The sequence below is a fragment of the Urtica dioica genome, chromosome 7 (genome assembly GCF_054948205.1).
Source record: "Urtica dioica subsp. dioica isolate 48M chromosome 7, U.dioica_male_clone48M_v1_H2, whole genome shotgun sequence".
Classification (NCBI taxonomy): Eukaryota; Viridiplantae; Streptophyta; class Magnoliopsida; order Rosales; family Urticaceae; genus Urtica; species Urtica dioica.
Genome location: NC_142762.1, coordinates 39,335,233 through 39,355,238, shown reverse-complemented (window position 1 = coordinate 39,355,238; position 20,006 = coordinate 39,335,233). Strand labels below are relative to the sequence as shown.

General features: G+C 42.3%; 2 protein-coding genes across 2 annotated transcripts; both read left to right on the top strand.

The window, feature by feature from the left end:
• Positions 1 to 1,333: 1,333 nt before the first annotated feature.
• LOC149391450 (uncharacterized protein At4g02000-like) lies at positions 1,334 to 2,125 on the top strand. Its single transcript, XM_089619995.1, has one exon. The coding sequence runs from the start codon at positions 1,334 to 1,336 to the stop codon at positions 2,123 to 2,125; it is 792 nt and encodes a 263-aa protein (XP_089476121.1).
• Positions 2,126 to 7,801: 5,676 nt separating this feature from the next.
• LOC149391449 (uncharacterized) lies at positions 7,802 to 12,264 on the top strand. Its single transcript, XM_089619994.1, has 2 exons — positions 7,802 to 10,709; positions 11,659 to 12,264. Exons 1-2 carry the CDS (start codon positions 7,802 to 7,804, stop codon positions 11,967 to 11,969), a joined length of 3,219 nt encoding a protein of 1,072 aa, XP_089476120.1. The 3' UTR covers positions 11,970 to 12,264.
• Positions 12,265 to 20,006: the final 7,742 nt, after the last annotated feature.

Sequence of the window (20,006 nt, the reverse complement as noted above, 5' to 3'; positions counted from 1 at the left end):
AATTTAATAGGAGATTCGGTGTTGTAATTAAAAGAGAAAATCTAATGCAATAAATGCATAAAAAATTGACCATAATTAACAGAAATTAACAAATCAGCGGAGATTAACAAAAATTTACAAACATTTACACTGTATTTTCTTACACGGCTATAATTTCAGCTTTTTGAATTCATAATATGAGATTCGGTGATGTAATTAAAAGGGAAATGAAATATTTATTTGATTGAATAAGTCAAATAAGATAATGAATACACGTAATTATGATAAAATCCCGTTCAAAATTAGAAAATAAATTTGGAAAACAAAAATACCGTATTAAATGCGTATTAAAGGTAAGGAAAGAAATCGGGTCTACCTGCACATATGTAAATTTATCATAATTAACAGAAATTAACAAAGCAACGGAGATTAACAAAAATTTACGAACATGTACACTGTATTTGCTTACACGGCTATAATGTTCATTAAAGAAAAAAACGCTCAATAACCAACTTTGTCAAGTATATAATTTTTTTTAAAATTCGAAATATAAACCGAATATAACAAATTCGGCTACAAAACCAAGTTTCAAAACGTGGGCTAGTATTTTTGAAACCAAACCAAGGCTAATATAGTAAATACCATCTTACATAAATATGACACGTCATCAAATTTGGCTAGATTCGAAAATTAAACGAAACGTTGGCTAGATTACAATTGCAACGTTTGATGTGGCTTATATCGACTAATTTTTCTGAAAATTAAACTTACACCGTACGCCATATAATAGAAAAAAAAAATACAAAAGCATGCATAATTCAAAAATAATATTTTTTTAATAGTTAATTTTTATATTTTAATATTGTAATATTAACATAATATTTAATATAAATATAAATTAATTTAATATTGTTGACATAGAAAAATAAATTAATGTTTAATAAGATTAGTATTGGCATAACATATTAATAGAGGGGTTAATATGAAATTAATATAAAATAATATTAAAAGTATAAAAAAAATAATATTCTTTTTGGGGTATGATTTGGTGTTGTGGATTGGAGTGTAAACATTGTAACTGTACCAAATTTGGTATAAAATTATACCAAATATAGTTTTTGGGTTGAAGATGGTAGCATCATATAATATAATGCTAGTTTTCCGATGTTGATATGACAATGACGTCCAATGGCATAGACATTTCTGAAAATTCCTATGAAAATGCAAGCAAGTTGGTCTTATGTGACAACAATAATTGTTGGAGAAATACTCCCCAAGACACTTTTCTGCTTCCTTTTCAGGTGAGCCCTCCACACAGTGGACTCTTCTTCGCACTCCTGAGACGAAGTGAAGAATGGAAACTGATTACCCAAAAGAAGATGACGTTGACTCTTTGGCGGACCTCACCGAAGCTCTCAATATGGACGACGACGACTGGGAAAACGCTTTTGCAACTGAGGAAGATGGATCGACGACCAGGCCACCCCTAGCGGCGCTGGTAGGGAAAGCTTTGGTACCAAAGATTGGCTCTTTAAAACTCCTCAATTCCATTCTGCAACGGATTTGGTGGGACGTGAAGGGCTGGAAATCGAAGCTACTGGCCAAGGAAAAGGGGGTTTTGTTCATTGGCTTCGAGTTCTCGTCGCCGGAGTTCTGTAACCGCGTCCTTGAGAAGGGCCCATGGTGCCTAAACGGGGGGGTGCTCTTGCTGAAGCCGTGGCCGGAGTCTGAGATATGGAAGGAATGCAATTTCGACTCGGTGAAGCTGTGGGTCAGAATGCACGAGATTCCCCTTCAAGCAAGAACGGAGAGGAATGTTTCCCGTCTGGCCGCACTTAGTGGCGAGATCAAGGAGCTCAAGTGGGATGCCTCTTTTTGTTCTGTCCTCAGAGATTTCTTCAGATGTAAAGTGGTTATCAACATCAACAAACCCATCTTCCCAGGACGCTTCATTCCAGTTGCCGGAAAGCAAGTTTGGGTGGCCTTCAAGTATGAAAAGCTTCCAAGATTTTGCTATGGATGTGGCAGAATTGGCCATGACCAAAGTACGTGCAAGGAAAACGTGATAATGTGCACTGACGCCACTAGACAGACCCTGGGGCCGTGGTTAAGGGCGGAGAGCGGGAAGATTTCCTGTTTCGACTGAGACACAGATGCGAGCCCTTCCCAAGGAACCCATTTGCCAGCAAATCCGCTACCTACCCCGCCACGTCAGACAAGTGATGGGAATTCTGGGATCAATGACTTACCTGTGACAGGCGAAATTCTTGGGACCTCTACCAACCCAGGTTCTATGTTAGAAAAGGCATCCCCGTATCCCGCATCTTCATCATCGCCACGTGAGAAACAGGTACCCACTCCAGAGGCCAACTTACCAAACGCACGTGAGAAACAGGTAGCGAGACCAAATCCAGCTGGGCCCATGAAACATAAATTGGGCCCAAAGGCCCGGTCAACATCCAGGAAGAATAAACAAGCCCATCCTTCCCCTCACGTGGGAACCCAAGTGGTGAATCTGAGTATAGGCCCAGCAGGTACTACGCCTACCAAAAATGAAGATAGAAGGAGCGCTGAACCAGAACAGGGGAAGAAAAGAAAGGTGAACCCAGGAGGGGATGGAAGCGACGAGCTCCAGCTCGCGATTCTCCCAGCGACCGGCAGCCTGGAAAGGGTTTCTCTGAAAAAGGCGGCGCGAGCCAAACAGGCTATCCTCCAAATTGAGGGTCCTCCGGACAAAAAGAAGAGCGGGATACACCCCCCCGGCGATGACGAGACTAACGTTGTGGGTGTCGACAGCGTGGCCATGGCGTATGAGGCTGAGGAAGGAGGTGACGGCATTGGGGAAGGGGAAGATAGGAACATTGCGGAGGAGAACTTCTCCCCGGGATCGGCGGGTTCTGGCAGGTCGAGCCAGCCCCGCCGGGAGCAATGAAAATCCTAGCCTGGAATGCCCAGGGCCTGGGCAGCCCCGGGGCATTCACCGATCTTTGCCGCCTGGTGAAAGATATTCAGCCTGATATCCTTTTTGTCGCTGAATCCCATCTCTTCTCTTATCAATGTACAAATTGGAAATTTACCCTCGGTTTTGAGGGGCTTTTTGTAGTCAACTGTAATGGTCGGAAATGAGGCCTTATCTTATTTTGGAAAAAAAACTACGACGTCTGGATTAAATCTTACTCTAATGGGCATATTGATTCCCTTATCAAAATAAATGGTATATCATGTCGCTTTACAGGCTTTTACGGCAACCCCCGCCCCGAAAAGCGGAGATTCTCGTGGGAGCTGCTTCAGCGTCTCGCTGGAAAAGGAGACTGGAATGAAATCCTGGTGGACAAGGAAAAGGAGGGAGGCTGTCCCAAAAGCCTCTCGGCCTTGGCTGATTTTAACCTCGCCCTGGGAGATTGCTCGTTGACGGACCTCGGTTATGAAGGACAGTGTTTCACGTGGACAAACAAGCAACCAGCCCCCAAATTCATCCAACAACGCCTTGACCGTTTCTGCGTTAATGAGGAGTGGCTCTCCAACTTCCCAGGCTCAATGGTGACTAATCTCCCCTACGGCCGCTCCGATCACAGACCGATTCTATTCCAAAGCCTCCGTGAGATCAGGGGACCCAATGGGGAACCAAAAACTACTAAACGCCGGATCTTCTTCGAGGAAAAATGGACCCACGACGGGGAATGTGACAACATCGTCAACGCTAACCAGGACCTGTTGTCGGGCTCGTCCACCATACAAATCGCGAAAGGAATTCGAGAGGTCAACCTCGCCCTTAGTCGCTGGGGTAAGAGAAAATTCGGAGACACCCCCAGGAAAATCAAATCTCTTCAAGAGGAGATAGAAAGGGCTAGACGAGACGAGTCCCACACGACAAACATCCCGCTGATCCGATCCCTCTCGGCGAAACTAGAAAAGCTTAGATCCGCGGAAGAGATCCACTGGAAGCAACGCTCCCGGGCGAATTGGCTTGCCCATGGGGACAAAAACACGAAATACTTCCACTCCCAAGCCACTAGTAGACGGCGGAACAACACTATCCATGCGATCTTTGACTCAACAGGCAAGAAGCTGTCATCTCTTCCCGATATTTCGAAGGCTTTTCTGGAGTTCTTCGAGAGTCTCTTTACCAGCTCATCACCTACATCAGAGGAGTGTTTGAATGGCGTTCCCATGTGTCTCCCGAAGCTCGCAGCCTCGTCTACAAGGTCCCTTGAAGCCGACTTCTCCAAAAAAGACATAGAGGAGGCAATTTTCTCGATGCACCCCACTAAATCCCCAGGCCCTGACGGTATGCCGGCACTATTTTTCCAGAAATATTGGGGAACCGTCGGGGATAGTGTAACCAAGACATGCCTTCAAGTCCTTAACGAGGGGGCAAGTATAAGGGATTGGAACAAAACACTCATCACCCCTATACCCAAGGTTGAAGGAGCCGAACACCTGAAGGACTTTCGCCCGATTGCGCTGTGTAATGTTGTCTACAAGATTGTGTCCAAGGCGCTTGCGAACCGGCTCAAACCTTTCCTCCCGGAATTCATTGACGAGAACCAGAGTGCTTTCGTTGCGGGTAGACAAATCAACGACAATATCCTCCTGGGCTTTGAGTGCAATCACTGGCTTCCGGCGAGAAATAAGGGTTAGCGGGGATACTGTGCGCTTAAGCTTGACATGAGCAAAGCGTATGACCGCATCGAATGGTCATATGTCCGCCTGATTATGGAATGCATGGGCTTTGGAGCCCGTTGGATCAGTCGAATCATGGACTGCATCTCTACGGTCAGCTTTTCCGTGCTTGTCAACGGCTCGATGTCGGCTAATTTCTTTCCCTCCCGGGGGATCCGCCAAGGGGACCCGATCTCTCCCTACATCTTCATCCTCTGCGCTAAAGGCTTCTCGTCCTTAATTCATCACCGGGTTAGCGAAGACGCCATCCACGGGATCAGCATAGCACGGGCAAGCCCTCCTATCTCACACCTCTTCTTCGCCGACGACAGTCTGGTCTTCCTCCAAGCAAACACGGCTGAATGTCGGGCCCTCTTAGACTGCATCGAGAAGTACTCCAAAGCCTCGGGCCAGCTTGTCAACTTCGATAAATCAACCTTGGCTTTCTCCCCGAACACCGACCCGGCTATGCAAGCAGATATCCAGAACCTTCTCGGGATCTCGGCTTCAACAGGTATTGATCTGTATCTTGGCCTCCCTACTTTCACTCTCCGTGCTAAACGCATCCAGTTTAGGTTCCTTCGAACAAGAGTAGTGAAGAAGCTCAACAATTGGAGCTCGAAGTGGTTCTCCGTCGGGGGTAAGGAAACACTGATCAAAGCAGTTATCCAGTCCATCCCTTCCTACACCATGGGCACCTTCATGGTCCCGGTGTCTATTTGCTCGGCTATTGAGAACCTGTGTGTGGATTTTTGGGCGGGATCGGGTGAGGCGTCCAAGAAAATGCACTGGGCCCGCTGGGAAGTCCTCTGCCGAGCCAAGAAAGATGGAGGCCTTGGATTTCGGAGTCTCCGAGAATTCAATCGGGCCCTCCTTGCTAAACAGGTATGGCGCTTAGCTCATGACCCCTCCTCTCTGGTGGCTCGTGTTATCGCAGGAAAATACCACCCTAACTCCTCGATCCTCCATGCCACTCCCAAAAAAGGCTCCTCGTACGTCTGGCAAAGCCTTTTGTGGGGTCGGGGTGTTATTGACAAAGGTTGGAGATGGCGGGTGGGAACGGGATCGAAGATTGACATCTACGGTGAACGATGGCTGCCCTCTCCCTCGAGTTTCATGGTCCAATCCCCTCGCCGGCTCCCCTCGAGCTCTAAGGTCCGTGACATCGTCCTTGATTCCGAGGAATGGAACACCGCCAAAGTCAAGGATCTATTCCTTCCCTTCGAGGCTGAAATGATCTTGTCCATTCCTCGGCCTCTCCACCAACGTGAGGACTCCCTAATCTGGCACTTCGATGAGAAAGGTATCTACTCGGTTAAAAGTGGATACCGGGTAGCGATGGAAATCTCTGCCGCCTCCACTGCGTCTACCTCCACTCCGCCGCACGCACTATGGCCGACTCTTTGGAGAATCAAGACCCCCTTTAAGATCAAGATCTTCCTCTGGCGAGCATGTAAGAACTTCATTCCCACAAGAGGTAACCTGGCTCGGAGACACATCCCAGTCGAACCACGGTGCAATTTCTGCGGTTTTAAGGACGAGACAACGTCCCACAGCCTTATCTTCTGCCCCTTTGTCGAAGATGCATGGATCAACTCCCTTTTTGAGCACATCCTGGGGCAAAGACAAGACCGGGACCTGTGGGAAACTATTAGCGGCGAAGCCAAAGCTTTATCTCTCGACAACCTAGGGCTGCTCGCAATCATGCTCTGGGAGATATGGTATTGCCGAAACAAGCTCATACACGAAAGTAAAAAGGCTGATATGGCATCTATCTTCACCAAGGCGGTCGGTCTCCACGACGACTATGCTCTGTTCAACCTTTCCTCTCCTCGGCGCCCTGCCCCGACTGAACCAGCCACATGGTCCCCCCCCCCCCCCCCCCCCCCCCCCTCCACCAAGCGTTGGAAGCTCAACACAGACACCTCTTTCAACTCCGAGACCGGATCCGGGGGCCTTGGGGGATGCTTCAGGGACGCAGAGGGCAGGTTCTGCCTCGCCTTCTGTGCTCAGATCCCCCATACCTCTTCCGTGCTTGCGGCGGAACTGTTGGCTATCCGCGAAGGGCTCGTAACTGCACTCAGGTACGGCTTCTCTTCCTGTGAGGTGGAATCGGACTCGATGAACGCGGTTACACTTCTCCGAGACGGGGCTCTCAACGCGAAAGAAGAAGGGTTGATTGCTGAAGATATTATTATGCTTAACCGCCTTTGTAATTTTTCTTTTCATTTTGTACGGCGATCTGAAAATTCTGTTGCTGACCGACTGGCTGGGATAGGCCTGAATTCTCATCTTCCCTCTCTGTGGACTGTTTATCCACCTCCCTATATTGCAGACCTCATTATGGCCGATTTGGCCCATGCTCCCTGAGAGCTGTTTATAAAGGCTCAGTTCATTTAAAAAAAAAAATGACGTCCAATGGCGATTCAATGAATCTTAATATATAGATCAACAAACTAACAGCTAATAAAAAATTGAAGAATTCATTGAATATTCAAACAAAAAAAAAATTAATTGAATACAGTGTAGAACTTATAGGGGGAAACATCGAACTTTCCTAATTCAAAGCTTAGGTGACTTGAGATACCTTGATCTTATCAGTTTGAACTCATATAAAAATCTAGTCCACAAGATGTTATCTATTAAAAAAGAGGCGATAATAATTTTTTTTAAAAAAATAATATAAGTCATCAGCACATGCCTCAATTTGTTTAAACTCCACTTGCGAAATAATATGATATAGTAAACTCCAACAATTTCGTGAGCAACCACGCCAATTATTCGAATTGTTTATATTTATAAAAAATAAAAATAAACTACATGGGATTTGATTGATTTTATTCATAGTTTGCACCTTATATTTCCACCATATCGACACTGAACCCGTTATGTACGACTAATTTTATTCCAAACTTAATTCATAAAAAAAAATGTTCTAAGCGTAGCTGAGTTCGTAGGTATAGTAAGCAGAGACTCGGTGAAAACCTAGTTGAAGACGTTACGTTTTCCAAAGGACCACTGAAGTGAAGCAATAAAATATATTAGTTTGACATAGTCATTTGAGTCTTTTAGGCTCACACATGGATTTAACATACGAATGGTCATATCTATCATGTACCCATTAAAAAGGAAAAAAACACCAATTTCAACTATAAAGAAAATGAACCATCAGTGGCTCTCTGTCTCGTTTTCCGTACTAATAGTACTAACAGTACATGCCATTGATGTCAATGGAGATTCTCAAGATGAAGCCCTAGCTCTCCTCAAATGGAAAGCCAGCCTTGAAAACGCCAATATTGATTCACAGTCGCTCCTCTTTTCATGGAGGAGATTCTCCAAAACCAACGAGTCGTTCATCGAGCCCAATCCCAACGCCACCACGATAAATCCATGCACCGGCTGGTCCGGAGTCACGTGCAATAACGCCAGTGGACACGTGACCAGAGTATCCCTCACAAAGCGTGGCTTATTAGGTACGCTAATCCAATTCTCCTTCTCTTCCTTCCCTAATCTGAACCTCTTAAACCTCAGCGGAAACGCCATCTCCGGTCCGATTCCGACGGAAATCTCTTCCCTCTCCGCCCTCGTATATCTCGACCTCTCTGGCAACAAACTCACCGGAAAAATTCCTCCTGAAATTTCCCTCCTTCACAGGCTCAAATCCCTAGTCCTGTCCCGAAACTCTCTCAGTCACTCGATCCCGACTTCATTGAGAAATTTGTCCAGACTCGCTTACCTTCGTCTCAACGAAAATTCATTCACCGGAATTATTCCCGCCGGAATCGGAAACCTCTCCGATCTGGTCGAGCTTTCCATGGATAAAAACCATCTCTCAGGTCCAATCCCTAGGTCGTTATCCAGCCTGCGAAAGCTGACACGTGTCCATCTTCACCGGAATAAACTCACCGGCGATATTCCCGAGGATATCGGAAAGCTGAGATCTCTCGTTTCCCTGCAACTGTGGGAGAATCAGCTCAGCGGACCTCTTCCGGATTCAATCGGAAACCTCTCCGCCCTCGTATATCTTGACCTCTCTGGCAACAAACTCACCGGAATTATTCCCGCCGGAATCGGAAACCTCTCCGCCCTGGTCGAGCTTTCCTTGCACAACAATAATCTCACAGGTCCAATCCCTAAGTCCTTGTCCTCCCTTATAAAGCTGACACGTCTCGATCTCCATCGGAATAGGCTCACTGGCACGATTCCAGAGTCTATCGGGCAACTGAGCTCTCTTGTTTCTCTTCAATTGTGGGAGAATCAGCTCAACGGAACTCTTCCGGATTCGATCGGAAACCTGACCGGATTGGAGATTCTGTACGTTCGTGATAATGGATTCTCCGGTCAGCTTCCAAAATCCCTAGAAAATCTCAAGAATTTGACTGTGTTGCGACTCGCCAGGAACAAATTCATCGGCGAATTGCCGCAGAATATCTGCAGCAATGGATTACTACAGAACTTCACGGCGAACGGAAACGAATTTTCCGGCCCGGTCCCCAGAAGCCTGAAAAACTGCTCAAGTTTGCGTCGCCTAACGCTCCACGAAAACCAACTCACCGGAGACATCTCGGAACTTTTTGGATGGTATCCCGACTTGTATTACATAAACATGGCTGACAATAAGCTCACCGGCGAAATCTCGTCGATTTGGCAAAACTCGACGAAGATACAATCGTTCCAGTTTGGCGGGAACAGGATTTCGGGCAAAATACCACCGGAAATGGGAAACATGACTCAACTCAATCTGCTTAACTTGACTTCGAACAGTTTAGTGGGAGAAATTCCAAAACAGTTGGGAAGACTAAATTCGCTTGTGTATCTTCTTCTGCCCGAAAACCGTCTTTCTGGCGAAATACCATCAGAGCTTGGATCTCTAACCCTTCTAGAACGCCTCGACCTGTCTTCGAACCGGTTGACCGGTCGTATCACGAGTAGCCTCAAAAACTTACAACACATGTACCTCTTGGATCTAAGCAACAATAGTTTGAGCGGCGAGATTCCGACCGAGCTCGGTCAGTTGCGCGTCCTCTCGAACCTCGATCTGAGCAATAACCGCCTCACCGGTGGAATACCGTCGGAGCTCGCCGGCATGAAAAGCTTGGCCACCATGAACCTCTCATACAACAACCTTTCCGGTGAAATCCCTGCAAATCTTGACCAACTTCTCAAGTGGTTGATCGTGAGCGCGTCGCACACTCGACTCTGCTGTTCGACTCCGGACAAACACTTATCGGGAGAATATTACAACAACTCGATACGAAGGAGCTCCAACTGCCTCAACGCCACCGGCCTAAGTTTGTGCGACAACCCACGTGTAACTCTGGCAAAGCTAAACCCTAAGTTTAAGCTCAAGTTTAAATATATTTATCTCGTGGTTTGTCCGATCATCGCGGCTTCCTCGCTTCTGTACTTGGCTTGGGTGTTTCGCTCCACCTTAATAATAAACCGTACCGCCAAACCGAACGAGGTCGAGATGACCGACAGAGACCCGGTGCTATCGATCTCGATCTTCGGAAGGAAAATAGGGTATGAAGAGGTGATGAAAGCCACTGGAGATTTCTCCTCGGATCACCTCATCGGCCAAGGCGGGATGGGGAGCGTTTACAGAGCGGAGCTCTCGTCGGGGCTGGTGGTGGCAGTGAAGAGGCTCGAGGGCGGCGAGGGAAGGGCGTTTCGGAAGGAGTTTCTGAGTGAGATTAGAGCGTTGACGAAGATAAGGCACCGCAACGTGGTGAGGCTTCACGGGTTTTGCTCCAACGAGAGCCACTCGTTCTTGGTGTATGAGTGCGTCGAGAGAGGGAGTCTAAGCTCGGTGCTGAGCAACGAGAGCAAAGCGAGGGAATTGGATTGGGAGAAGAGAGTGAAAGTGATCAGAGGAGTGGCCGAGGGATTGGCGTACATGCATTCGGGTACTTCGCCGCCGATAGTGCACAGAGACATTTCGAGCAACAACGTGTTGATCGACGGCGATTACGAGGCTCGTATTTCTGACTTCGGCACGGCCAAGCTTTTGGAGAGGGATTCTTCCAATTGGACTGCCGTTGCCGGCACTTTTGGATACGTCGCACCAGGTAATAATATTACTATTCTGCTCTTTATCTCTCTTTGTCTTTTGCATGAAAATATAGATGGGAACAATTTATTATATCTGCACAATATTGTGTTTAACCAGTAGAAAACTGATCATAGATCAAATTTAAATGAGCCGATAATATAGTAATAAAAAAAAAACTTTTAATTTGTATTGCCCTTAAAAATAGACGTTTGACAAATTTCCAAAAAATATTATCCACGTATTTTGTGGTTTGTAGATTTTTGTTAGCAAGTAGTTATTTTTGTCAAGTAACTTGTTTTAGAGCTTTGAAACCTGGGTTTTAAGGCTAACAGTTGTGGACCTAATGCTTTTCTTTTGGGTACAGTTTTCGGATACCTGTTTGAAAAATATTGTTTCCTTTAAAAATAAGAATCTGTTAAGTAGTTACATTCATAAAATAAAAAATAAAAAAGTAGTTAGTGTGGACCTATTGTACAAGCTGACAAAAAAAACCAATAAATTCGTAATTCCATACAACGTGTCAGGCATTTCTTTGTATAAATAAAAAATACAAGCATATTCTAAAAGCATTATTAAGGATACATACTGTCGTTATGCTGACACATGAATTGATAAATAATGTCATAACCACAAACAAATATTAAGTTCGGATAATCATTCGAAGAATTTTGTGTTCTTGTGTCCAGAAATATATGCAAAATGATTTATTAATTTTGTCTCTACTGGTATCATTATTTTCCTTGAAATAGTTGCAAGAACCTTTTTATGGGAAAAAAAAATATAGTAAAACTAGTATTAATATTAATAGGCATTGATTACCTCACACACATTAATTCATATGATTAAAAATTGATAATTTGAATTACAAGCATTACAATCTCATTTATTTTCTTACATATTTATCTAAGAGATTGAAAAAATAAACATAGCTTCAAATTCTTTGTTTTGGCAAATTGGAATATCAGAGCTTGCTTACACGATGAAGGTGACGGAGAAATGCGATGTGTTTAGTTTCGGAGTTTTAATATTGGAAATGATCAAAGGCCAACATCCCGGAAATCTCACGATGTTACTATCGTCTCCTGTCACTCGAACTTCAATGATCCTCCAAGACATATTAGACGACCGCCTCCCTTTCCCATCACAACAAACTTCGGACAACCTCATCGATATTCTAAAGCTCGCGATCGCGTGCTTGAATCAAAATCCTCAAGCTAGGCCAACTATGAAAGATGTTTCCGAGATCTTGTCAACCCTAATAATAAGATCACAATAAGATCAAATTTTTTTACATGTTTCTAATCCGTAGCGACATGAGAAATATATTAGATCACAATATACTATGTCATGCACAAAGAGTAGGACAACTGAAAACTATGTCGCAACATTATCTTGGCTCCAATTTGCACATACATCTTTAAGCACAAGTTTGTTAATCTTCGTGGCTAGCTCGAATACGTGATGTTCATCTCTTTAATTTACGGCATTATATGTTTTTTTTTCTTCTGTATCTTCTGATGCAGTCATATTTTGAGGGGCGTGTTCATATCTATAAATACAATACATATTTATTCAACAACATTAATTGAGCATAGCATTTTCTTAAGAATGGGAGAATATACTGAGTTTAGTGGAGAATTTTTGCATGATGTGATGTTGCTGTTTTGCTTGATGATATTTAGGAATGGCAACGGGTACAGGTTTTAGCGGGTACACCAATACCGGTACCCGTACCCGCCTATTAAAATACTCGTACCCGTTAACCCGTACCCGTTAACCCGTTTAAAAAAAATAAAAAAATAATTTTTAATAAGAATCAAAACAACAACCTACTCATTATGATGTAATCTAATGTTTTCTTAAAAAAATATATCTAGTTTTTTTCCATAAAAATAATTAACGAGCGGGTTAGCGGGTTAACGGGGCGGGTTTAACATTTTCGCTACCCGACCCGTACCCGCTAAAATACTAACGGGTAATACCCGTTAGCCCGTTAACTCATTTTGAACGGGTATTACCCGACCCGTTAAGACCGGGTAACGGACGGGCTAACGGGTTTCGGGTAAAAATGCTATCCCTAATGATATTGGTTTTCTTTTTACTCGAGCGAAAACATCTTTTTGTAAAGAGTTCTTCTATTTGGACTTGGAGTAGTCTTTGTAAAATGGTGTATGTGCGAGAGTTTTTAAGAGTACTGCTATGATAATTAATTACTACTCTTTTCCAATATTTCGAGCTTTAATTTATATTAAATATGCAAAATTTGGACGACGTACTAAACTCCTCACTACATTTGTAGGTTTACACACTTATATTAAATTGTGTTATAGGAGATTTCATGCTAATGCATGTCCGATCGTACTCAATTATCCCCCATGTATAAAGATGTGTAACTTGAGCACAACTATATCAAGAAGAGGAGATATGCTAGACTACCTTGCTGTTACTCATATTGTTGGCTTAGTGCAAATCTGTTTGGGAAGATGTCTTTCAACATGCTCTAAAATATATTAAGACATCTTGACTACTGTGTATGCAGAACTGTACTTCTGTCTTGAGACATCAATGTTTATTCTATGCGTATTTTATCAACCATGCACAACTCGGTGGTGCCCACAATTATCTAGTCATTTTTTCAATAAATGAGATTGTGGAATGAAATCGTAATAGCTTCCTATAGAAAGACCTCTCGAATAACAAACAGAGGTCCAACCTTAATCGGAACTCTAAAGAGAACAATGTCGGATTATGCGGTGAACTTTTCGTGCTCTCTTAATTTTTACACTCACACTTAATATTTCGCTATCTGAGTCCCGACACTTCACTCTTTGTTATCGACAAATTTCCACCGAGAACAAACAATTAAAAAAAAAAAAAAAAAAAAAAAAAAAAAAAAAAAAAAAAACTGTGTATTAGAATACTAGATGGCTATTATTAGTCAAACCGTCGTAATCTTATGTAGTAAGTTATATAACTACGACATGAAGTTTTAAAATTGTTTGTGAAGTTGTCAGCATAACTAATATATAATCTTTACAAATATATTCTGATCACTCCATATTTAAACAATTTGGAACCTTGCTCGAACGTTCAACTGTTGCTTAATTTAGATTTTATATTAAAGTTCTTAGCTAGCCATTCACTTGACTTTGATTTTGAAGTAGTCGTCTCCAGAATAGCTGGACACTTAATAAGATATTATATTACTTAATACAAGATTTTTGGAGAAGAGTAAAGTAGGTATAGTCATCTGATAAAAAAAAAATAGGTATAGTTATTTAGTTAACGGTCAATCTTAAGATGGTCAAACATTTTAGTCTTGAGAATGCATGGCTCGGATGCATCGTTGACTGACTTTTCGAGTCATTAACCAATATATTAATAACTTCAAAACAAATGTATCTAAAAATAGTAGCTAGGAACGTAAATTCTGTCACCACATATATATTTAATTTTTACGTATACATATTAAGTCTTCCTTGAACATAAACAATAGAAGAATTGATTAAAGCAAGAAATTACATAGATCCAAACTTACGCAAGTCATGAAAGTCATAATTAATTTAAAAACCTTCCCAAACTGAGTAGTCTAGTAATGCTAACACACATTATAAATAATAACAGTAGTCCTAAAGCTATAATCGACAAGGCACAAGCACAAAAAAACTAAACCCCATGAGCTTTATAACATCTTTTGTGTTGTGCATTCACTTGATTCCAGTCCTTGTTTTCGCTTCCCATTCCAACTCTAGAGAAGCACATGGGCTTCTCAAATGGAAAGCGAGCCTTACGAGAGAGAGAGGCTCGGAATCTCTTCCCTCTTGGAGTACTATAAAAACACTCTCAAACAGTACGGCCATAATTAGCCCATGCAATTGGGTTGGTATTTCTTGTGACGCTTCCAAAAGCGTCGTCTTTTTAAACCTATCCGATTCTGGCTTGCAAGGCACACTCAACAATTTCCCTTTTCTCGCAAAACTAACCCATCTTGACTTGTCTTTCAATAGCTTATCTGGAAAAATCCCACCGGAAATCGGCAATATGAAAAACCTCAAAGTCTTAAACCTCTCCAAAAATAACCTAAATGGTTCCGTCCCTATTGAGTTACACACGTTAAAATCACTCATCGAGCTTGATCTCAGCAAAAACCTCCTAGAAGGCTCAATCCTTGGCTCCATAGGGAATCTAACAAATCTCATCATTCTAAATCTCCATGAAAATAGAATTTCGGGTCCGGTCCCTCGAGAAATCGGAAGCCTGTCCAATCTTGTCACGCTCAGCCTCGGAGCCAACAGACTCTCGGGTGAAATCCCGCCAAGCCTAAAAAACTTGAGCCGTTTAGCCCTATTGAACATCACCAAAAACCAACTCTCCGGTCCTATTCCTCTACAAATAGGAAATGACTTAAAATCTCTCATCAAGCTAAACCTAGAATCAAACCTATTCTCCGGCCCAATCCCTCCGTCTCTAGGCAATCTAACCAAACTTACATTCCTCGGAGTCGCCAACAACAGCCTTTCGGGCCCCATACCCGAAGAGCTCGGTAAACTGAAGTCGATCCTGACCTTACAGCTGTCCATCAACAAGCTCAACGGCACAATCCCGAGCTCGCTTGCCAGGCTGGCCCACTTAGAAGTCCTTTGCCTTCGCGACAACTGGCTCTTCGGGCCGGTCCCACCACAGATAGGAAGTCTGGTCAATCTAACTGTCTTACAGCTTGACACGAACCACTTCAACGGCTCTTTGCCAGGAGAGATCTGCAAAGGAGGGAGGCTTAGGAGCCTCATCGCGTACGGCAATGATTTCACCGGCTCGGTCCCGAGGACTCTGAAGAACTGTACGAGCCTCGTGAGAGTCCGTCTGGAAGGAAATCGGTTCTCCGGGGATGTATCCGAAGCCTTTGGGGTGTATCCGAAGTTGGGGTACATTGATTTGAGCCTCAATAGATTCCACGGCAAAATATCTCGCGATTGGAGACAGTGCACGAGCTTGAAAGCTCTCTACCTTTCGGGGAACAGTCTCAGCGGCTCGATCCCGCCGGAGATAGGTTTCGTGGGGAGTCAACTCCGACAACTTGACCTTTCTTCCAACCGTCTCGTCGGTGCGATTCCAATGGAGCTCGGAAGTTTGACTTCCCTCCTGAGTCTAAGGCTAAACGGCAACCATTTTTCTGGGGCTATACCAATCCAATTCGGATCCTTGAAATCGCTCCAGGACTGCGATCTGTCGTCCAATGAACTGAATGGTTCGATTCCAAGCCAGCTCGGAGGTTTAATTGGCTTGAACTACTTGAATCTGAGCCGAAACAGACTGAGCCAAGGAATTCCGAGCCGGTTCGGGAAACTAGTTCATTTGTCAAATTTGGATGTGAGTCACAACCGGCTCAGCGGCGAGATTCCACGGGAGATGGGAGAGATGCAGAGCTTGGAGTCGTTGAGTCTCTCCAGCAACGATCTCTCCGGTCTGATCCCGGCGACTTTTTCCGACATGTCGTGGCTGTCGAGCGTAGATCTGTCTTATAACCGTCTTCACGGTCCGGTCCCAAACACCTCGGCGTTTAAAGAAGCTGCGAAAGGAAGAGGACTGGAAGGCAATAACGGGAATCTATGCGGCGATTTCAAAGGTCTCAAACCCTGCAAAACAAAGACGTTCTCTAGTAGATCCAACAAAGGAATAAACAAGGTTGTGTTTATCATTCTCCCTATTCTTGCCGGACTAATCGCGATCATCTTTCTGATAAAAAGAAGAAAGAAAACAAGAACGGAAAATCGAAGCGAGGAAGTCGAAGAATTCTTCGTCTCAGCTCTAAACCACGACGGACGAGCAATGTACGACGAGATCGTAAGAGCCACAGACAACTTCGACACCAAATTCCTCGTGGGACAAGGAAGCCATGGAAAAGTCTACAAAGCCAGCCTGGCAACGAACACAGTGGCGGTGAAGAAGCTCGAGACGAGTCTATCAAAGGAATTTCTCAACGAAGTCTCGGCGCTTCTCGAGCTTCGACACAGAAACATCGTGAGGCTGCTAGGGTTTTGTTCCCACGTGCGGTGCACGTTTCTGGTGTACGAGTACCAGGAGAGAGGAAGCCTGGGATCGGCGCTGAGGAGCGACGAGACAGCCAAGCGCGTGGGGTGGAGAGAGAGGGTCAACATCATAAGAGGTGTGGCTCACGCGCTCTGTTACATGCACCACCACCGTTCGCCGCCCATCGCCCACCGAGACCTCTCGACCAACAACGTCTTGCTGAGCTCCGATTTCGAGCCTCGCGTGTCCGATTTCGGCACCGCAAAGTTTCTCAGCCCTGATTCCTCCAACTGGACTTCGATCGCCGGGACTTACGGCTATCTCGCACCGGGTACGTTAAAAAAAAAAAAAAAAAAAAAAAAAAAAAAGCATAGGCCTACTTTTGATTTATTATTAATTACGGTTGTTTTTTTTTTTTTTTTGGTAGAGCTGGCGTACACGATGAAAGTGACGGAGAAATGCGACGTGTATAGTTTCGGAGTGGTGGCGCTGGAAGTTATGATGGGTGAGCATCCAGGGGATCGGGTCTCGATGTTTTCGAAGTCAGCGTGGATGGATATTGTGGACAAAAGAATACCGAGTCCTACGCAGGAAGTTGAGATGGAGCTGGGAAACATCGCGAAGGTTCTAGTTGAATGCTTAAATACGGACCCAAAGTGTAGACCTACCATGCACGCCATTTCTCGGATGTTATAATATTCTCTCTCGCACACACAAACACAATTTTTTTTTTTTTTTTTAAGCAACACACACATTTAATTAGCTAAGGCAAGTAATTAAAAAAAACATTATTTTCAGAAAATTATACCGAATGTGCACTTGAATATGTTCCCAAATATACGATCGAGATAACATCATCTGAAATCTAAAGATTTTTTTAACTTCAATGAGTTTTTTTGTAGTGATGTACAGTTTTTTTTACGTCCGTTAAAAATTTCTTTACATCATTTAGTATTTATTTATTTTGTAATTTTCCTTACTTCTGATTGTAACTTGTAACTTGTACTTTCCCTATCATGTCATTTAATTTTTTATTAAATTGTCAAATTAAAAGAATCTCTACTTAACAAAAAATAAAAAATCTTGTTATTGGATGCGTTTGATTGAGATTAAAATGCCATGTTTTTGTTTTTAGAAAAAAAAACTAAATTGCTTATCTGGTGTTTGGCAAAACTGTTTTTACAAAAAACTTCAAAAGCGATTTTAGATTTTGTACATGAGATGGAAAAGTTAGGATTCATAGCTTTTTGAAAAAGTGGTTATAAGTTTGCTATACAAATTACCGTAATATTTTCGTACAAAGTGTTTCTAAGTCATATGTATGATATTTTAAATTATATCTCTCTTCATAAATTGTGAGAATTTTTGTATTATAATACATAACTTTTCTCTCTGACTCATCTTTTTTTTCTATCTAAGAGTGAAAGTTGTTAAAAATGATTTGTGCATTTTTTTGGAATGCCTTTGGCCGTTGGAGTCCAATAGTAGTTTGTCTTGTTACGTTATCTTTTTTTTTTCTCTTTGATTTTTTTTTAGAAAAAAATATTATTCATATATATGCATATAAATAAACATATTAATAATTTTTATTTAATTTTTAAGAACATGTCTATTTTAGTCTTTTTACTATAATATATTTATTTTACCAAACGCTAAATCAACTTTTGTTATCAGTAACAATTGTTTTATAAACAGTTTACCAAACACCTGTCAGTTTTTGAAAAAAAACAGTATTTTTTTAAAACCGAATCTAAAAACACTTTTTTTAAAAAACAAAGTTATGTAAAACGGGGTCATTGACTAGGAATAACCTTCAAGACTCTTACAATTTTGTGGAGATTGATTGAACCATCGCATATGTCACATCACATTTAGAACGTATTGTCACCAACATCGTGTTGTTGTTCAACATCTAAAAAAAAAGTAAAACATAAACAAAGGAACTAGATCTTGTTTGGTAGGAAGGACCGACAGAGAATTGATGATTCTTTTACAAAGTAAAAAAAAAAATGATCAAATAATTTTTTAAGTGTGTTTGATAGACAAAATGATGATAGATTGATGGATTGTTTAGGTGGTATATTTATCGGTTCGTGGGTGATAATCGTGTGCATCGCAGCTTGGGCTCGATAAATTTGTGTTCATATTTATGTTCGTCTCTAAATCGACCTCTCTCTACCTCCCCCAATATTCACATCTCCGAGTTCATGGTTTGTGTTCGTCTCTAAATCCAAATTCACAATTCAATCAAATTTTCAAGTTTGTTACATCTCAAATAATTATTCCCTTTGCAACTAAATTATTCACTTATGCAGCTTGATGGTGGCGACAATCCGAAAGACGGCCTTGATGTTCGGATCGATCGGAGGAGTGTTTTTGGAGTTCGATCGCAAGTTTCTGAGGTTCGGAGATCTGAGAAGGAGCCTTCGCAGCGCCATGGTCAAGATGCTTCCGAGGAACCGAGGCTGATTAGCAATGGCGTCGAAGTTGTTGTATGACTTAACGATATTTTTTGTGTCCGGATTTGGAGAGAGATAGAGAGCCTTTTTTTTTAAATCAAGTTTATCATAATACTTGTTTTTTAGTCAAGACGTTGACTATTTTGACAACAGACTTAACAAAAGGATTAAAAAGGAATTGGAATCTAACATGAAAGAAGAATTACGCAAATTTTAAACTTTCAAGAGCCAGTTGTTAAAAACGCTATAGTTCAGGACAAAAATATCATAAATCCTTTAATTTTTCATCAACTTAATTACTTGTATAAAGAATCATTACATTTAAGAAAGGAAAATGATTTTTGTCTCGATTCACGAGTGGGAACGATCCACTCACGTGTTGACACGTGGCAACGAACTGCCACGTGTCAACACGTGAGTGGATCGTTCCCACTCATGAATCGAGACAAATAGCTTTACTCTTTAAGAAAATAGATTTCATACCTTTAATTTTGAAAGACTTCACAAGTTTTATGGAGATTAAACCATCATCGTCACATCAATCACCTAGATAAAAGAAGAGGTTTTGTTAAACATCTAAAAAAGAAAATGAAAAGAACTGAAGGGACTAGATCTGATAGCGTTTTTTCTCTATTTAATTTGGATAATGAAAAGTCCAGTGTTCACTTTGTAACCACTTTTTTTTTTTTTTTTTTTTTTTTTTTTTAAAGAGTAGTCAATGTTTAGCAAAATAGTTAAAGTTTTGTAAGTTAGTGTATTTTATCCATTTATGGTGTGAAAATAATAATATACGCTTACTGTTTGGGTGAACCCGGTTTTTTTCCAGA

Coding starts and splice junctions, on each gene's coding strand:
- LOC149391450 (XM_089619995.1), top strand. CDS start 1,334: ATGGAAACTGATTACCCAAAAGAAGATGACGTTGACTCTTTGGCGGAC.
- LOC149391449 (XM_089619994.1), top strand. CDS start 7,802: ATGAACCATCAGTGGCTCTCTGTCTCGTTTTCCGTACTAATAGTACTA. Junction 10,710..11,658: donor TTTTGGATACGTCGCACCAG/GTAATAATATTA, acceptor TTGGAATATCAG/AGCTTGCTTACACGATGAAG.